The sequence below is a fragment of the Sminthopsis crassicaudata genome, chromosome 3 (assembly GCF_048593235.1).
Source record: "Sminthopsis crassicaudata isolate SCR6 chromosome 3, ASM4859323v1, whole genome shotgun sequence".
Lineage (NCBI taxonomy): Eukaryota > Metazoa > Chordata > Mammalia > Dasyuromorphia > Dasyuridae > Sminthopsis > Sminthopsis crassicaudata.
The window spans coordinates 345,738,090-345,756,900 of NC_133619.1; the positions used below are offsets into that span (position 1 = coordinate 345,738,090).

General features: G+C 35.6%; 1 protein-coding gene across 3 annotated transcripts in view; it reads right to left on the minus strand.

Annotated features, from left to right (window-relative positions):
• Nucleotides 1–6,589: 6,589 nt before the first annotated feature.
• RBP2 (retinol binding protein 2) overlaps nt 6,590–18,811 on the minus strand; it is a 51,905-nt gene continuing 39,683 nt past the window's right edge. For all 3 annotated transcript variants that reach the window (XM_074301660.1, XM_074301658.1, XM_074301657.1), the window contains exons 3-5: nt 17,520–17,698; nt 10,260–10,361; nt 6,590–6,849 (exon numbers count right to left, since the gene is read on the minus strand). In XM_074301660.1, the coding sequence (XP_074157761.1) occupies nt 6,799–6,849; nt 10,260–10,361; nt 17,520–17,698 (332 nt within the window). In that variant the 3' untranslated portion in view covers nt 6,590–6,798. The remainder of the gene's footprint in view (nt 6,850–10,259; nt 10,362–17,519; nt 17,699–18,811) is intronic.

Below are 18,811 nucleotides of genomic sequence, written 5' to 3' on the forward strand. Positions count from 1 at the left end.
CCCCTCCTACCTTTTCAGTCTTCTTACACCCTATTCCCTGAAATGTACTCCTTGACACTGGCTACCTTGTTATTGCATGAACAATACACTCAGTCTCTCAGCTCTAGGAATTTTCTCTGGCTGTTCTCCATGCCTAGAACTTTTTCCCTCCCCAGCTCTGTTGGGGCATCCTTCAAATTCCAAATAAAATCCCATCTTTTACAAAAAGCCTTTCCTAATTCCTCTTAATTCTAATGCCTTCCTTTTGCAATTATTTTCCCATTCATTCTATAGATAGTTTGTGTGTATTTTTCTCCATGTTTCTTTTGCAATAGATTGTATGTTCCTTAAGGGCAGAGATTACTTCCTCCCCTCACCCCCACCCCCTTTTTTCTTTTTTGCATCTCCAGTGCTTAGCACAATGCTTGGCACACAGTAATTACTTGATAAATTGAGGACAATTATTATAAGTAGTGATATTAATAGAAAAATGCTTGCAGACATAAGCCTTTTTATATCTATTTATTGTCCTTTTAGCTCCATATATAAATATTATTAGGATAACTTGAAATTTTGCCTTCTATAGATTCACATTATCCCCCCACTGCTTTTACCTATTATATTATTTTCCATCTTTCTACTCTGTTATATTTTGCAAATGAGCTTATACTCTAAAGCAGAAGGTATAAATTGACTGCCCATCAGCAAGTTAAAAACTCCCAAATGTGGATAACACAATTCAGATAATATTAATTCATGGTTTTCTAAGTCAATATATGTTAGGTAGGGATATACATATAAATAAAAATAAAAATTTATTTGAGTTTAAAATGACTTCTCTAAAGCAATGTTGTCTTTGGTTATCATACATCTCTATACCTTGCCTGTTGATTACTCTTTTGACTTCCTTATGAGGCACTGGTTATACCTCTCAAAGAAATCAGTTGACAATGAATCAATGTCTTCACTTTTATCCATATTTCATTTTTAAGAGTTATCAACTTATTTACATAGGTTAAATCGGAACTAACATAGTTTGAAATAATGTATTTTCCTCATCTTTAGCCTTTAATAAGATATCAGTTTTGAACTTTGTTCTAAAAAGTCCATTTGTTCTAACAAACCAATCTGATTATACAGATAGCTGATTATGAAATTACTTCCTATTCTGGAACAAGTCATTTCTTAGTTATTAAGATATGGTCAGTATCACTTTAGGTTCTTTTGTTCGATGCTGTCATAACCAAGGCCTTTGGACTCTATTTCTTAAAAAAAGCTTTCATGATACCTAGATATAAGACTTCTAAGTCACCTGCAAACTACTGTTCTCTGATATATTAATTGCAAACCATATTTTCCAATGTATTTTTCATCATCCTCCCCTCTTCCCACCTTTATAATGATATCACCAAGTATCAAAAAATATTTTGATTTCCTTTGGGAGATCTTCATCTTTTGAGATAACACTGAAAAAATTTTTCCTCATAGTCTTGTTGCTTATGCTCACTGTGAACAATCTAAAGATAAAGAATCTCATAACATGATGGATTTTGGTGTGTTGATGACTGCATGATAAAACCAACTCTTTCAACCCCTATATTTAGCCCTCTGAGAAGTTAGAAGCTGGCCTTCTATTTAACTGAAATTTTGTTACATATTCTCATTTCCTTGATAGCAAGAATATCCATCATAATGTGTTTCAATTCCCCTAAAATTTCATCAGCTTTAACTGAGACTAGATTTCAAGGCTTTTTCACTGATTTCATGTCTTTAATGTTCTTTTTCCTACTAACATGTCATGAATACCTTAACTTCCTTCAAAATTCAGCTCAAATCCTACATAGTGCAGGGAGCCTTTTAGGTCCTACTTCTTCTCCCATTCCTCCAATGGCTAGCACCTTCTCTCTGAAATTACCTCCCATTTACACTACATATGCATATGCAGTTATTTTATGTTGTTTTTATAGTGATTTTTAATGTTTCTATTAGAATGTAAGCTCCTTAAGGTCAGGGACTTAACACTTAGTGTAGTGCCTGCCAAATAATAAGAGCTTAATAAATGCTCTTTGAATGACTATTGTACTTAAGCTCTGCTTACACAGTTCCTGAGATATGCAGTATTTATAGCAGGACTTTGGAGAGAGAACTTACATGAAAGGGGCTAAAGAAATGATTATCAACTGGGCAATCTGCTATGCCTGGGACTTCAAAAGGCAGGTAACTAGGGGGTTAATGGAGCTAGTTCATACCATGTCTCTCAAAAAACAATTATTAGATTTTCTTTTTTCCTCCTAGAAATCACACACACACACACACACACACACACACACACTCTTCTGGATAAGAGGCTAAAAGGTGGATATCTGAATTATTTCATATTTTCTTTTAAAAATTTGTTTTCTTTTTAATTTATAGAATAAAACATAATATAATAAAAAGATGAACAAAAAGTCAAGACTATCAAAGGAACCAATTATTAGATTTTCATTGCAAGCATTTGTACCTCAGAAATTGGTAAATGCTGCAAATTAGGACTTGATTTATTATTTTTATTGATTCTCTAGACTTAAGGAAATGGTAGAGAAAATGTTAATAATTCAGATTAAACTTTAAAATATTTACAGCCCACTTTTTGTTTTTCTTGAGATCCATTCTAACAGCATCTCCTACAAGCAACCTATTATACATGTTGAGCCCTGAATATGTTTTTCAAAAATCCTGTTATATGCTTTATTTTTTCCTTCCATCAAATAAGTTCTGGAGGACATAGGAATACCAGTCTTTGAATTATATAGCTAAGAGTTGAGAGAAAGACACATTGAGAGAGAGAGAGAGAGAGAGAGAGAGAGAGAGAGAGAGAGAGAGAGAGAGAGAGAGAGAGAGAGAAGAGAAAGACAGAGAGACAGAGACAGAGAGACAGAGAGAGACAGAGAGAGAGAGACAGAGAGAGAGAGAGAGAGTGAGAGAGAGAGAGAGACAGAGAGAGACAGAGAGAGACAGAGAGAGAGAGAGAGAGAGGGAAAAAAAGGAAATGACATATGAAGTAGGAAAGCAAGATCATATTTTTTATTTAAAATCAATATCTAGTCATCAATGTGATATAATTGCACAGATTTTAGAAAGGTTCCTTAGCCCAATGAATTTCCCCCCACCTGTCTAGATCTGTTTTCCATTAAAATTTTATGCTTTATCATCAACCATGTAGACCAATCTCCATTTCTAGGGTCTCAGCTTCCTCATTTCTAAATCAGAGGAACTGGAATAGAAAATTTCTTTCCAGCTCTAAATCCTATGAGTCTAAAGGAGAAATCAATGGACCACATGACACTAGGGAAATTAGAAAGTCTAGTGGAGGAAGAAGGTTAACTTCTATTACAGGTTATTTTATATAAATTAAATTCTATAGGTTTATTCTAATTACTGGGCACTCACTGATCAGGAAGGGGAGACTTGATTGGAACGCTGTAGTGTAAGACTCTGAGCCCCTAGGGTATAAGTATGAGAGTTTTGGGCATCACTGGGTCAGAGTTGTGTTTGTGGGACAGGTGAAGGTTTCAGATTGGGAAAAGGAGTATGGAAAGGAATGGTGGGAGGAAACTCAAGATAAGTTTTACCTGTTTCACACTTTTGTTGACAACTTTTTACAGAGTTATAGATTTGGAGATATGTTTACAAATGAGGAAACTGAGACTAAGAATAGTTAAATGCTAAAGTACAGCTTGTTACATCTTTTCTATTTCTATTCCCAGCACCCAACCCAGTGACTGGCACATGGCAGGTGCTTAAGAAATTTTTGTTGATTGATTGGTTGCTTATCCAAGGTCATGTGGCTTTAAAGTGGCAGAGCTAGGATTCAAATCCAAATCTTCTTATACCAAAATTAAGGGCTCTTTGCACTGATTCATTCTGTTGTTGGCAGGACCTGAATTTATTCCACTGCTTTTCAACTGAAGAGTTAGAAAGAACTGTGCCTATGAATAAAATACTAGTGTCCATTTTTTTTTCACTAGAACTGAAACACTAACTTTCTCAATCCCTAGTTTTTCTGATAAATAGAAATACTGTCTCTAGCACACTTGAGAATGCTTCCCAAATCTGGAGAGAGGCAGTCAAACTCTAGCTCTTTTTCCAAGTAATCAGGGGCAGCAGCCAGATTTCACCCTCCCCCAAATGAAATGAGTACAGTTTATCTCTACACACCTTCTTCCAGTCAATCCCTCCCTCCTTAGTTCTCAGGGAATCATCCAGTCTGATGAGCCAATTCATAATTTAATTCAACTCCATAAACATTTATTAAATCCCTACTATGTGCAAATCATTGTACTTTTTTGTTTATTTTTGTCCCCAGCTGAATTATGATTTCATTTGTTTAGGCAACTCCTGGTGAGAAGACATCTACCAAAGCAGATAAGCAATTGTTTAGCAATTTACAGTTTTAAAGAGTTGTTTGGTTGAGGAGGCACCAATAAATTCAGGGATTCACCCAGAGTCATACACAGAGTAGTTAAGAGCCTGGACATGAATCTAGGTCATCCTGATTCTCATCCTAACTTTGCAAGGCTGCTTTAATTTTTTTTTTTTTTTAATGTACTGTAAAGCTGAAATTAAGGAATTACAGACTTTTGATATAGAACAGAATTTAGATGTTGTTTATTCCAAGTTCTCCCCTCTCCCCGTTTTACAGAATGGAAGTTAGACTTAGAGAGGTAATTGTGACTTGTGGAAAGCCATACAGTCAGCAGGTGGCAGAGATGGGATTGAAACACAGGTTTTCTGATTTCAGGGATCATTTTACTTTACTATGCTATTTGTGGTACAGGGAGCCAGACTTGCCAGTAGCTCTGTGCCCAGAGGTCTCTGCCAACCCCATACTCCAGCCCTTGGAGCTTGCTCTGGCTGGTTTTTCTTAACCAGCAGCTGAAATGGAAAACTGCTAGGATTAATTAACTGAATGCTTTAAAAGCAGCAGGCAGCCTAGCAAATATTAAGGCATTATTACTTAGTGTCCACTCATCCAGACCCCTGGAATTGTAGATTTAGTGGCCTAGAACTAAATTAATTAGAAAATACAAGCAGTTTGGGCAAGGGCTCAATTATTCCCCTGGGCATGAAGGGGCTCCAGAATAGCCTAGGGATATTTTACACTGCGAAAATTTTGGCCCCCTGTTGGCAACTCTTTGGTTAGAGCCTGGGCTGAGGAGTTTCAGATGTGGTGGAAATGTTTCCAAAGTCATATCTTGAGCCATTCCAAAGTGGTCTTACTTGTAGCTCATCCTCCAGAGGTCTCACACTGGCCATACATTCACATGAGGAATCAGGAAATTCTGAAGGATCAATCTCATCTAGCAGGATCTTGTCCTTCCCCCACTCTGCACATATATGCAGTCACCCTAAACATTATCCAGGCCAATTTCTACTCTTCTTGTCTGCTGATATCCAGAGGAATTTTATGATAGTGTTGGCTTGTACATTAGAATTGACTATCCTGTCATTATATATAGAATTAAGAGTGATATCAGAAACCATCTAGCATCCTAGGATTATAGATTTTCAGCAAAGTTGAATCCAACATTCATTTTATAGATAAAAAAAATACTGCTGCCCAGGCAGGGATTTGCCCATAGTCTCATGGTAAAATTAAGTCAACTTTTTTGTTCTTTTTCTTGCTTCCAATTAATGACTAATGTTTAAAAGTCTTTTTTTTTTTAAAGCAAAAAAAAAAAAAAAAAAAAAAAAAAAAAAGACTAATGCTTTCATGCTCCCCTCCCTTTTACCTCTTCCCTTCAGGGAAGAAAGAGGTCCAGTAATTATTAATAAGCAATAAGGATCTAGACTTTTAATAGGTTTCCCCTTTTAGGGGAATAAAAACACAATTTCCTGGAAGTAATGATTACTTACCTTAAATGAATAAAACTCTAATGGTAGAAAATTAAGAATTAAGAAGATATGATTATTATATAGAATGGCAAAGTTCATATATTAGAAAGAACATTGAACTAACACTAAAGAGAAAAATGACCAAAGAATCTAGAACTGGGAGATATCTTGGTGGTCATCCAGTTCAACCCCTTTCACTGGGGACTTGAATTCTAAGTTCCCATTTCCATTGAGTAACAATATGATCTGGGAACTCTTTGGGATCCACTTTTATGTGTAAAGTGAGGACGTCAGACTACAAGATCTTTAAGATCAATGCCTACTCTCCAATTCAATGAAACAGTTGGGGAGGGGCAATATTCAGGGACTTTCAGATTATGTCATCTAGGCATTTGCTTACTGTATCAAGTATCTACCTTATTCTGGAAAAAATGATGCTTTAAAAGCAGGGTTTCTTCACTTGAAGTCCATGCAATATCAAGTTTAAGGGGTCCATGAGTGTGGCTGGGGGAAAAGTACATTTTATTTCAATATAATCTTCTGTGTTTTGTTTTACACTTATGAAAAATCTTGTTTTAAAAAGGGGTCCATTAGCTTTACAAGCTGATCAAGAGTCCATGAAACACACATACCCCCATACCCTGCCCCATACACAAGTTAGGAACTTTTGATCTAAGTATTTATTGATCTAAACATGAAGTGATAGACAGAACCTTCAAGACAACTCACTGAGTTGGATTTTTTAAAGTTATTTTTATTTTAAGGCCAGCTGAGAAAGAGGAAATATTTGCTTGTCGTTCTCACACATTTTCCTCTGCTTAATACTCCACACAGACATATTCCCAAAGCCATGTTAAGAGTAGGAGGAAGTTCTGAAGCTTCTTTCACAAAACACAAGAAATAATTCCTAACTGATAATTCAACAGGTTTCCTGGTCAACTGTTACTTCTTTATAAATACTTGATGGCACACTTGGTCTTCACATGTCAGTTCCTGCAATGTGAAAAATGACCAGTTAATGAGGAGCAAGCAGACTTTTATTCCCTTTCAGTGCTTTGGCCTGTACTGTGACCCTCGATTTCTCAGGGAGAGATGAAGTGAGTGACCACAGGAAAAAGACTTTCAGAAGCGTTTGTTAATGTGTTTTTCATGAATCTAGTGAACCAGCACACACTGTGAGGCTGTGATGATTAGGTTCTGATTGGAGATTGAGCTTTTACAACTCTAAAAATGAAAAATGCATTGAAATCAAGCTCTAATGGTGGGATTGCTGATACTGTATGATTAAAACAACATGGTGTAATTTATTAGAAGTAATGAAGCAACCTAGAAGGTAGGAAATAGAGCAGGAAAAGCTTTTAAAAGTGAAGGGAGAGGGAGAAGCTGCTCAATAGAGTGATGTGCCTTCACTCCATTAGGTCTTGTGTTTGTAAGGAAGCTCAGCCCATTGTGGGAGGTAGATAATTAGAACTTTGCCTGAAGGAATTATTGGCAAATTTTGGATTTATGTTGCAGAAAGGTATTAAAACCCTGCCTGTAAGCTGACTAGGACATTGGTTTTGGTTTAGTTAGAGAAAAACAGGCTTTATGTTACTCATAATGAACCTTTGAAAGTGTGAGAGAGATATGGAATCTTAGAATCTACACAAACATTGGAATTGAAGGGAAAATACAACCCCTTGGGGCAGAGACATTTTCAGATCATTTTTAATATGTAACATCCCCAGAAAAGGAGAAAAGAAAACCATTTTATATTTATCTCTAACTCAGTAAGCTGTGTGATACAATCCATAGTGAATGGTACTTTTAGACCAGGAGTTATGTGAATCATTCAAAAAAAAAAAAAAAAAAAAGTGAGGCAGCTAGATGATACTGACATGGAATCAGGACAGTTTTGAGTTCAAATTCTGTCATAATGATTTAATAGCTGTTTAACCCTAGCAAGTCATTTAGACTTTCTCAACCTTAGTTTCTTGAGACTAATAACAGTAACACACCTCACAAAGGTTAAATATGATAAAGGATAAAATGAGATACATTGAATATAAAGTACTTGCCAAAACTAAAGCACTTATTACTAATTCTTTCTTTAAGAAAATTGAGGGGAAGCTAGATGGCACAGTGGAGAGCACTGGCTCTGGAATCAGGAGGATTTGAGTTCAAATGTGGACTTAGCCATTTAACTACTAGTGTGACTCTGGGCAAGGCATTTAAGCCCAATTACCTTAAAAAACAACAACAACAAAAAGAAAACTGAACCCTGAAAACATTGCAAGACTGAAATGCAAATAATATGTTTGGTTGATGATACTATACCCACAAATTCCCTGATGGGCACAGAGAAGGCATTATGGTACTGGATCTTATTTGAGTTTTATTTATTCAGTGCCTATTTTACAATTGATTTACTTTGCATTTTGTATATACTTACGTGTACTACACACGTGCATGTTCTTTTTTTCATTCCCCAAGTTCCTTTAGGACAGGGACTGTTTTTGCTTTTGTTTTGTGTCTCTAGCATTCAGCACAGCACAATTCAGCACAATTCTCTTTTTACTAAAAATAGAAGCTGCTTATTGGTATTATATGTTTCAAGTTTTTGATATTGTAAAACTGTTATGATAGAATTCTGGGGGACCATTAATTAGGGAAATTTGAATAAGGCATCAAAGGGAACCTGGAGGCTGAGTAGAGCCAACATTCTAAGACAAGGTTTAAGGCTTTGGATATATCAGTCATCTCTATTCTACAACAAAACTGAATGTTGAAAACAGTTGAAAGGGAAAAATAGGCAGAGTAGAAAGTCTAACCTAATATGAATAGCTTCTAAAATAGCTAGTAGATAGAGGGAGATTGCATAAGATATTTGGACATCTCCTATAATGATGTCTACCCTCAAGGTTATGTATTTACTAGTGAGACTAGACCCACATGCTAGCCTAAATCGACAGAAGAAAAACAAAACCTTGCTGAAGAATAGTAAATATTCAAGATAAGAAAGAAGAAATAGTAAAAGCACAGTATCCTCTAAGTTGGCTAGCTATGTCATTTTGTAGCTAAACAAAAGTCAAATTAGGATGTAAAATCTATACTTTGTCCATTTATGTATCTTTTAATTTTAGTTTGTCTTCTAAGAAAGTTCCTGATATTTTCTCAGCTTAATAAAAAAAAGAGAAGACTTTGTCCACTCTTAGGGGAAGAGAACCAGGAAAGCATAGGAGCCTGGAAGTCCAGGCCTGGGTAGTGGAAGCAGTTCTATCAGTCCCTTGGGTAAAGTTATAAAATAGAGGCTAATGGAGAAAACTTCAGAGAATCAAAGATGATAGGCACAGCGGTGATTGTGATGGTCACTACTTTTTTGCTGTCATCAGTCTATATCAAACTCATTCATTTTATCACATTGAATTGAAAAAGGAACAATTGAATTCAACCAGATTCTGGATTCTCAGGATACTAGCAGCTATTTTTTACAATTTAATTTTCCCCTTACTAAACAGACTAGATGTTTTATGATATGTAAATATAACTTCTCTTGACCAGGAGAGCTGCAAAATGCTTATTTGTAGAGTTTTTTGTTTGTTTATTTTTTTCAATTATTTTCAATTCTATCTGAATCTTTGTGACTCTGTTTGGTGTTTTCTTGACAAAGATACTAGAATGGCTTGGCATTTCTTTCTTCAGTTCATTTTGCAGGTGAGGAAGCTGCAGCAAACAGGGTTAAGGGACTTGTTCAAGTTCACAAAGCTAGTAAGTGACTGGGACCAGATTTGAACTTGAAAGATGAGTATACTTGATTTACTGTGCCACATAGCTGCCCATCTGTACAGCAGGCATCCTTTTATGTCTTTTGATTATTTCCCAACTCTCTCCTTTCTAGCTCTGTTTCTAATTTTTTTGCATGACTTTATATGTCACTTTGCTTTTGATCCCTAGTTTTCCTCATTTGTAAAATGAGGGTATTGCATCTCTAAGTCTGAACATTGGTGATTCTGATTCTTCTCTCTGTTCCTGTTTCTGATCTCTCTTTTTCAGACAGCAGGATATTTTTGCCAATTCTCCTTAGATTTGCCTTAGCTCCATATTCATTTCTCTCCCCAGATCCAGATGGTCTTTTGCAGGTTCCTTGCTCTTCTCCTTGAATCTTAGATTCCTAACTCAGCAGTTAGAGCTTTAAAAATAATGCAACAGTTCACAGAAACTGCTATCAAGATTGTTTCCTATATTCCCTTGGGCAGGATAGAAATGGCTTTCTGGTCTGTGTGATGATGTGTCTTTGGCTGGAACTCAAGAAAGTAGAATGGGACTGTTGTTTTGTTTTTTTCTTGTTGAGGAGTCACACTGGGTGAATACTGTGGTTTGTTATTGAAAAAATATGGGGAGAGTGAATGAAAACCACTTCTTACCAAATGCAGTTTTCCTCCTTCAATCCATTGCTTCCATCCCCGGTTATTCTTCTCTCCTTTCTGCACACACACAAGCTTATCCCCTTCCCAGGTCACTAGAGTCTGTAAGAGAGTTAGAGCAATCCAGATTAGAAGACCTAGAACAAACGAATGCAAGACGACTGCTATAATTCTAAGATATTTCAATCATTTCTTCTTTTTACTTTATTTTACTGATAAAGTCTGAACTTCAAGCATTTAAGCCCTTGACATTTTAAACCTACTATCCCATTACACACACACACCAATCAAATTGGTCTAAACACTGTCTCTCCTACTCCCTCTTCCTTTCACAAATCAAACAGTTTATCAATTCTATCTGGTCTCTGTGCTTTTGTTCAATATTCTCCCTATATTTAATCCCCTTACTTTTCCTTTCTACCTATCTGGGAGGAAAGGGTCATAAAGTAGAGCTAAAAGGGGCCTCCGGTCTTATTTTGCCCAACTTTATTTTACAGATGAATACCCATGAAGTTTAAATGATTTTCCTAAGATCATAAATGCAATAAGCACCAAAACTAGAATTTGAACTCATATCCAATGATTATCATTTCAGCATTCTGAGGTGAGCCCTCATTCTATTAGTTCACCTCTCTAAATCTTACTTGACCTTAAAGGCTCAGCTCCAGATCAAAATGTAAAACCTCCTCAACCATTCATTCCACAATGTCTCCTTTTGTTGATTTACTACCCCTCTCCTTGGCTATACCTTATTGTGAGAGGACTGTGGTATAGTATAGAGATGACTGTACCTGGAATTACATTTAAATCCTCCCTCACATACTTATTAGTTGGGGGTAAAACATTTGTATACTGTTTAACCTTGGTTTTCTTATCCATAAAATATGGATGATAACCTATCCCATAGGATTGTTGTTACAATCAAATGAGATAATAAGTATACTGTGCTATATAATAATAGATCTAGAAATGGAAGCAACCTCAGGGGATATCAAATGCAACATGTTCCTCTGACAGTAAAAGGAAACAGTCCCAGGAAGTATCAAGGGATCCCCTAAGGGGATACAAGCAATAAAATTTGTGTCCAGGATCTCTGATTCTAGAGTCATGAGGTACCATGACTACTAAGACATGAGGCAGTTTTATTATCACATGTATCACATATCATGATTCGTGTTATCTTTTCATATGTCCTGGTTATCTCCTCAGCCACATTGTAAGCTTTCATTAGCGAAAGAGTGTTTAATCTTTCTTTTTTTTTTTTGCATCCTCAACCAATTACAATCTGGACCATCTAACACATTGTCTCACAAACAATAAAACTCTATATACACATTGGTTGATTTTTCTGATTTTGTCAAAATGATATTTTATATAAAAAATTGAACATTTGACTATGTTATTTGAGTTCCTCTAATAATAATATTCAATAATGATAGTTATTTTGAATAAGGAGACCACCACCACCACTTATTATTTCAAGAATTCAAACTAGAATGGTCAATTTCAAAATTATTCTAAGCAGAAAGTAACTGGTTATCAATGAATCATAGGAATAAATGTAATATTAATATCTTTCCTTCAATGTGAAACAGACAGTAGGAGGGAGGGTAAGAAATTCTTTTAATAGCATTCAATATACCACCATTCAATTCATTTTTATATGGCACCCTTCATCTCCCATATCACAGAACACTTGAAAGAGACTCAATTATCTTCAAAAGAGCAGATGGGAAAGGAGGTTATAAACAGAGATGGAAGTCAGAATCTTGCAAGAAGAAGATAAAGGAAAATCATTTCAAATAGCGCTCAGAGAGCTGGATTCACATATAGTCAGAGTAGATGACTGCCCACATGTGTAATTTGAAGGGTTCCAGGAAAGGCATCCTTCCCCAAAATCTCTCCCCACTGTCCTGTTGGGGTGTCTAAGATTTTTACCACTAAATTTATTCATTTGTATTAGGGCAATGGATAAAATGCACACCCTACCTGGAAAGGGAACAGATGTCTAGCCATTATTAGACATTAACACCTTAGGGAAAATTAGGTCACAAGATTATCAAGTCACTTAGTGGGTCCCGAGGGAAAGGAATAAGTGAAAATGACTATATTAGGATGAGGAGTAGGATGAAGGAAAGATCTGAAACACAGAAACTTGTTCAGACAAGCCCAAGTGGGGGGCTGCCATTAGGAGCTCTGAGTAGCATGAAGACGAGTATCTGTGCAGAAGAAGGAAAATTGATATTAAAAAGTAAGATAAAAAGAGACACTGCAATCAAATTGTTTTACTTTTCAGTTTGCCCTGGGACTAGTTTTAGGGTATTTAAAAGATATGTACAATGGAGAGCAGGATAGAAATATACTACCAATTTGTCCTTGCTCTTAAGAAAGTACTAGGCCCTATAACCAGCCCCAACACAACATCCCTAGTTTACTCTGTGACTTCAATATATGATCAATGATGAAAGAAATGAGGAGAGCACGGAGGTCATTATTAGAAGAGTGGACTAGATAAAACTTATAAGAAGATGAAGTCATTCAAATCAACCAAAAGGGGGTTAAGGGGGGGCTGCTGCTGCAAGTGTGAGTGAAGGGTCTGAAAGAAGATGGAGAAAGGCTCAAGAAGGAAACCATTAGGTAGTATAGCTAATCATGAAAAAGTTCTCTAAATTAAGAATCAGAGGACTGGATTTGGATCCCACTTTTGCCTTTTATTATCTAAGGAGTCTCTTCATATACAAAATGAAGGGGTTGAATTGGAAGGTCTATAAATTTCTTGTCAACTCTATAATCCTATGGGTTTAGAAAATAGCAGCAGAAGAGACTTAGGTTACAGATAAAGAAATCCTTCCTAATAGTAAAGTCTATCAAACAATGGAATAGATTTAATAAGGGCAACATCAACAATTCAACCTATAAAGCAATCTAAGGAATATAAAGCATTCTCCTCACAACAATCCTGTGAGGTAGGCTGTGAAAGTTTTATCTGTTTTATACATGAGGAAACTAAGGCTCAAAATAGAGAAATGGCCTTGCCTAGGGTCACCTGGAACAATAAATGTTGGAAATGGAATTCAAACCCAAGTCTCCTGGGTACATATATAAATGCATGTGTTCCTCCTACAAGGAATAATCTGATTTGTGTTTGTTTGTTTTTTGAAAACAGAGAGACAGAAACAGAGATAGAGAGATGCAGAAAGACAAAGAGAGAGAGAGACAGAGAGGGGCAGAGAAAAAGAGACAGAGACAGATTCAGAGAGGCAGAGATAGAGGGGAGGGAGACAGAGATAGATGGAGAGACAGAGAAACAGAAAGAGAAAGAGAAGCAGACAGAAAGATATAGATGGAGAGAGACAGAGAGGGAAACACACACACACACACACACAGGGAGGGAGGGAAGGAGAAAGGGATGGAGAGAGGAAGAGAGAAAGTGCAAAATGTTGTGTCTGCACTGGTGCTCAGTGATGTCCAAAGGTTTTCATTTTATGACACTTCCCCCCAAAGGGGGGGAGTCTGATCTACTTCCCTGCCAGTCTTTTTTTTTTGTCTACATATCTCTTTTCCCCAAAACACACATTTATACATGTATACACACACACACACACACACACACATACACTTTCATTTATAAGACACTTAAGACATTTTAAGGTTGACAGAATATCCTCCTCACAACTCTCTGAGATAGTATGATTAAACCACATTTTACAGATGAGGAAACTGAGGCTAAGACATCTATAGTGGATTGATTAGGGACAGATAGCTAGTAAAGATTGAAAGTAACATCAACCCCATTCCTCCTGACTCTAAACCTGGTCCTAATTCCATTTTCTTATGCTATCTATTATTCAACATATATGACTTAGATATACATAACATTTAGGCAAGCAGTTACTCAGCTTATGTATGTATAAGGTCAGTCCTGTTAATATCATTTGAAATTCTATTTATTTCATTCACTTTCTCCAATATTATTTATGCCTAGAAGAATGCAAGTAGGCTTTGTGGCATGGTGGATAAAGTGCTGGGCTATAAGCATCAAATGCTACTTCTGACACTCAAATCTACACAGGATTCTAACTTTATCTGAAGGCATTTAGTCAAACTTCCTCATTTTGCAGATGAGAATATGAGGCTTGGAGATAGACTTATCTATGACCAAACAACTAATAAGCACCTTAGATCTTTGATCCTAGGTCTTCCTGCCTCCAAATCTGGCACTTTCTCCACTACATCAGCCACCTCAGAATGAGGCTACCGAGCAAGTCACTCAAGCCCCAGGTAACTCCCTAACATTTACCTACTTATCATGTTCATATAATGTCTTGTGATGCAACATAGTTCAGTGAAGCCCATAGTACTGGGCTCAGAATCAGGAAACCTAGATTTAAGCTTTCCATGTGTGCAAGCCAACCTCTACAACATAACTTGCAGAACAACTAGTAGCATTCCCTCTCTGGAAGTTCTCTATAGTGATGAAAATATGCATGATTAAAAATTATAATAATGATACTTTGTGTTATATAAACATGTACCCATTTATATATTCACATATATGTGTATATTGAAGAAATGGCAAGCTCACTCTAGTATCTTTGACAAAATGAGGTGATGAAAAGTTGGATATAAATGACTGAACAGCAACAAATCTGTATATACTTACAGATATATGCACATGTGTATATGAATTTATATATATATATATATATATGAAAAGGCACACATACAAGTACATAGAAGTATATCATTATACTCCCAAATTTGAGAATCTGCTTTTGAAATAGTCTTGTAACAAATATTCTCAGGCAGAACCTTTTAATAAAATGGATAAAAAAGATTTTTGCCCAGGAACTCTAAGAGAATCCCTATACATCCCATCTTGTCTCTAAACTACCTTCCTTCCTCCCCTTCTTGTGATTGTTGTAGCGAAAAGAGAGGAGATACTGCAAAAGGGATTTCATGTGTTTGACAGGATTAGAAACTGATATTGAGGGTGGACAAGATTTAAAGGGAAGAGAGTCTATTAAAGGCTGAGGAAGAAGCAGGATGGCTATGAACAGATGGGATACTCTTACCATCAGCAAAAAATTTTGGAAAATTGATTATTCTGAAAGAAATGGAGAGACTATGTGCCATAGGAGATACTAAAAGAATAAGGCCAGAGGACTGGCCTAGTTTCTAGTGAGCAGACAACCAGATCTGAAGAAGAATGGAAATGAATTAAATGATGTACAATATTCATTTTGAGGTGACATTAGAACCGAAGAATGATGCAAATACTCAGGCAAGTTTTGGCATTGGTTCTGATTTCTGATTAATTAGCTTTCAGTCTTCATAACACAGTAACTCTTCATCTATCCAACATCATAAGAAAGTGGTGTTTCCTACAAAAGTGAATTTTCAAAAAAAAGATGGGGTGGAAAATGAAGCTTATGTTTTTTGTTTATTTGTTTTAGCTTTCTTAAATAGAATTCACTAAACAAAATAGAGCTTTTTCTTGGTGACTCAGGATCTTATCACTTGTGTTTTGCAAAAGCAGACTCCCATGTTTCACACACACTTCCTCCTCACCTACACCTGTTAGAAACATTAGATTCCTTCAAACCTTGGCTTAGATGTTACCTCCTAGTTTTGTCCTCTCTCTCCTGAAATTACTTTGTTTTATTTTTTAAAATCTCTTTTATATATGTGTCCACCTAAAAATATGATATATTAATATCATAATATTATATTAACATACTACTGCATACACCCTGAAAGCAGGAACTGTTTCATTTTTGTCTTTTTATCTCTTGGGTCTTATATGTAGTAGGTACTTAATAACATTTGTTGAATTGACGTGTTTGTTAAAGCACTATGGATTTAAGTCATTTCTCCACATTGTACATAATATTATATGATGCCTTCTGGGACTATTAAGGTGCATAGAAATCCTTATTCCTTCAGTGAATGGATGGTCTTAGACTGCTGGGTTTTTATTTCTGACTCTTTTCCATGTTGTACCATGTTGCTATTACTTTGAATGTATTACCATGTTTTATATATGATTATAAAGGTAAAGCTCTATTTTATAAGGGTCTTAAAGTCCTACCTCATTTACAGTGAAAGGGCTAAGAACATTATTACCATTAAAAGCCACTCTAAGACTTTCTTTGGTTATTTGAATTATTTTGAGGTTCTCAGCTCTGATGGTGGAAAATATTATTAATCTGCCTTTGGAACAGGTGGCTCATTTATTTACAGATATTCACATATACACATATACATATAATATATGCTTATTATTTACTAATACATACATATCTACACATAATACCAATAACACAAAAATGTATGGCTATACGTCTATATGTAGTTTTGTAGGTCCTGTTGCTGTTCAATTGTGTCCCATTCTTCCTGATCTCAATCAAGGTTTTCTTGGCAAAGATGCTGGAGTGATTTAGCATTTCCTTCTCCAGCCCATTTTATACATAAGGAAACTGAGGCAAATAGGGTTATGTGACTTGCACAGGGTCACATATTAAATATCAGGTCAGATTTGAATTCAGGAGGATGTGTCTTCCTGACTAGATTTAGTGTTCTATCCATTGCCACCTAATTGCTCACTATATGCTACACACTGCTAAGAGCTTTAAAAATTTTTATTTCATTTGATTCTTAAAATAATCCTGGGATACAGGTGCTATTATTATCCATATTTTATAGATGAGGAAATTAAGATAGAGTTAAGTGACTTGTCCGGGGTGTCACAGTAAGCATCTGAGGCTGGATTTGAACTCAGGTCCAGCTACATCACCTACTTACAATAGATAGATCGATAGAACTACAGAGATATGTAGATAGAAATATACATAGCTATGTGGATTAATATAGACAAATATACATGTGTGCATATATTTATGTATACGTGTATACATATATATAAAAATATATATGTATTCACACAATTCAACTTACTACCAAAATACCATATAAAACATATGTATAATGTTATATATACATACATATACACTGTATTTTAGAATCTAAAAATAATCAAGAAATTAGAGCCAAGTTTTAAATTCACGACCCACTTTTGCATGAGCAACACAGTTCATTCATAGCAAAAAGAGGAAGCTTCATCTGCTCCTATTCATTGCTGGCATCATAAAATCCTTCTTCCCCCATCCCAATTCACTTAATTGTTCATGTTATTTTCATATCATGTACCAGAATAGCTTGACCTCCTATTAAATACAAAATCAAAACCCAGGCTAGTACCTTCACATCTCTGTTATCCAGTCCTTTAGTGTGCTCATCAAATTCAACTCCAACAGTGAAATCCAAATCATAGTTGCGGAATGTGCTATTTGTTTTTGTCTTGAAGTTATCACCATTTTGTTCGATTATCTTTGTTTGAGTTAGGTGCTTGGCAATTTTGCGGGTGGCAAAATCAATATCTGTTGGCAAAAAAGAGCTGTTGAGTTTACAATGCTCTAAGCAAGATCATTCATTTCTTTAACAAGACCAAACATTCAGCATCTATAATAAAGATCATAGTCAGGTATCTTTCCATTATTTATAAGCTAATTAATAGTTTATCACATGAAGAGGTTGGGGGGGTAGTGGATCTAAACTCTAGTTTTCTTATGTCTTGAATGTTGAGTGAACTTCTTGCAGCAGAAAACAAGAAGTTCACAAATTCTTTTTCTCTTAATGCATTAATTCTGAAAGCAAATTGGACGATTTACATGAAATAATGAACTGAATGAGCTCAGAGTTAGGAAGACCTAGATTCAAATCTTGCTTCTGACACATACTGTGGCTGTGTGACCCTAAGAAAGTGTCTGAACCTCTCAGTACTCTAAGCAATTCTAAGATTTAGAGAAGGTGCCAACCTGCCTTGGGAGAGGGACTTTCCTCACCCAGGAGTTTCTTATACCAATGAAATCAAAGGTCCAGTAAGTACTTTCTCAGCGTCTTGCTCACAGCAAAAACTTAAATGCTTTATCTATCATCTCTCTGTTTCTCTCTCTCCCTAATATATTTAGTGAAGATTTTCTACATTGTTAATAGCAACTGTACACATAGTTTGCACTAAATAATTAGTTCATTTATATAATGGTGATTCTTAGCAAATGAAAATATTTGCATTTCCAAAAGTAGATATAAAATCTATACATCTTGCAATTTATATATTAGTCAACTTAACCTAGAACTTATGCCAATAACTCTGGTTATATCAGAATTTTATGCACTACTCTAAGTCCCCAGAACTGCTATTAATTAGACAATTGTTTTATAAGCATTTATTAAACACTTGATATGTGCCAGGCACTGTGCTAAGCACAAAGAAAAAGATACAAAGAAAGGCAAAAAATAATAATAATAATAATAATAAATTCCTGCCCTAATGAGCTTATAATCTAATGGAGGAGATATGAAAAGAAATGTACAAACAAGTTATGTACAGTTTAAATAGGAAATTATTAACAGAGGGAAGGAAGATACTCGAATCCAAGCTTTCTATAAAAAGGTAGGCTTTTAGCTGGGACTTGAAGGAAGGCAGGAAA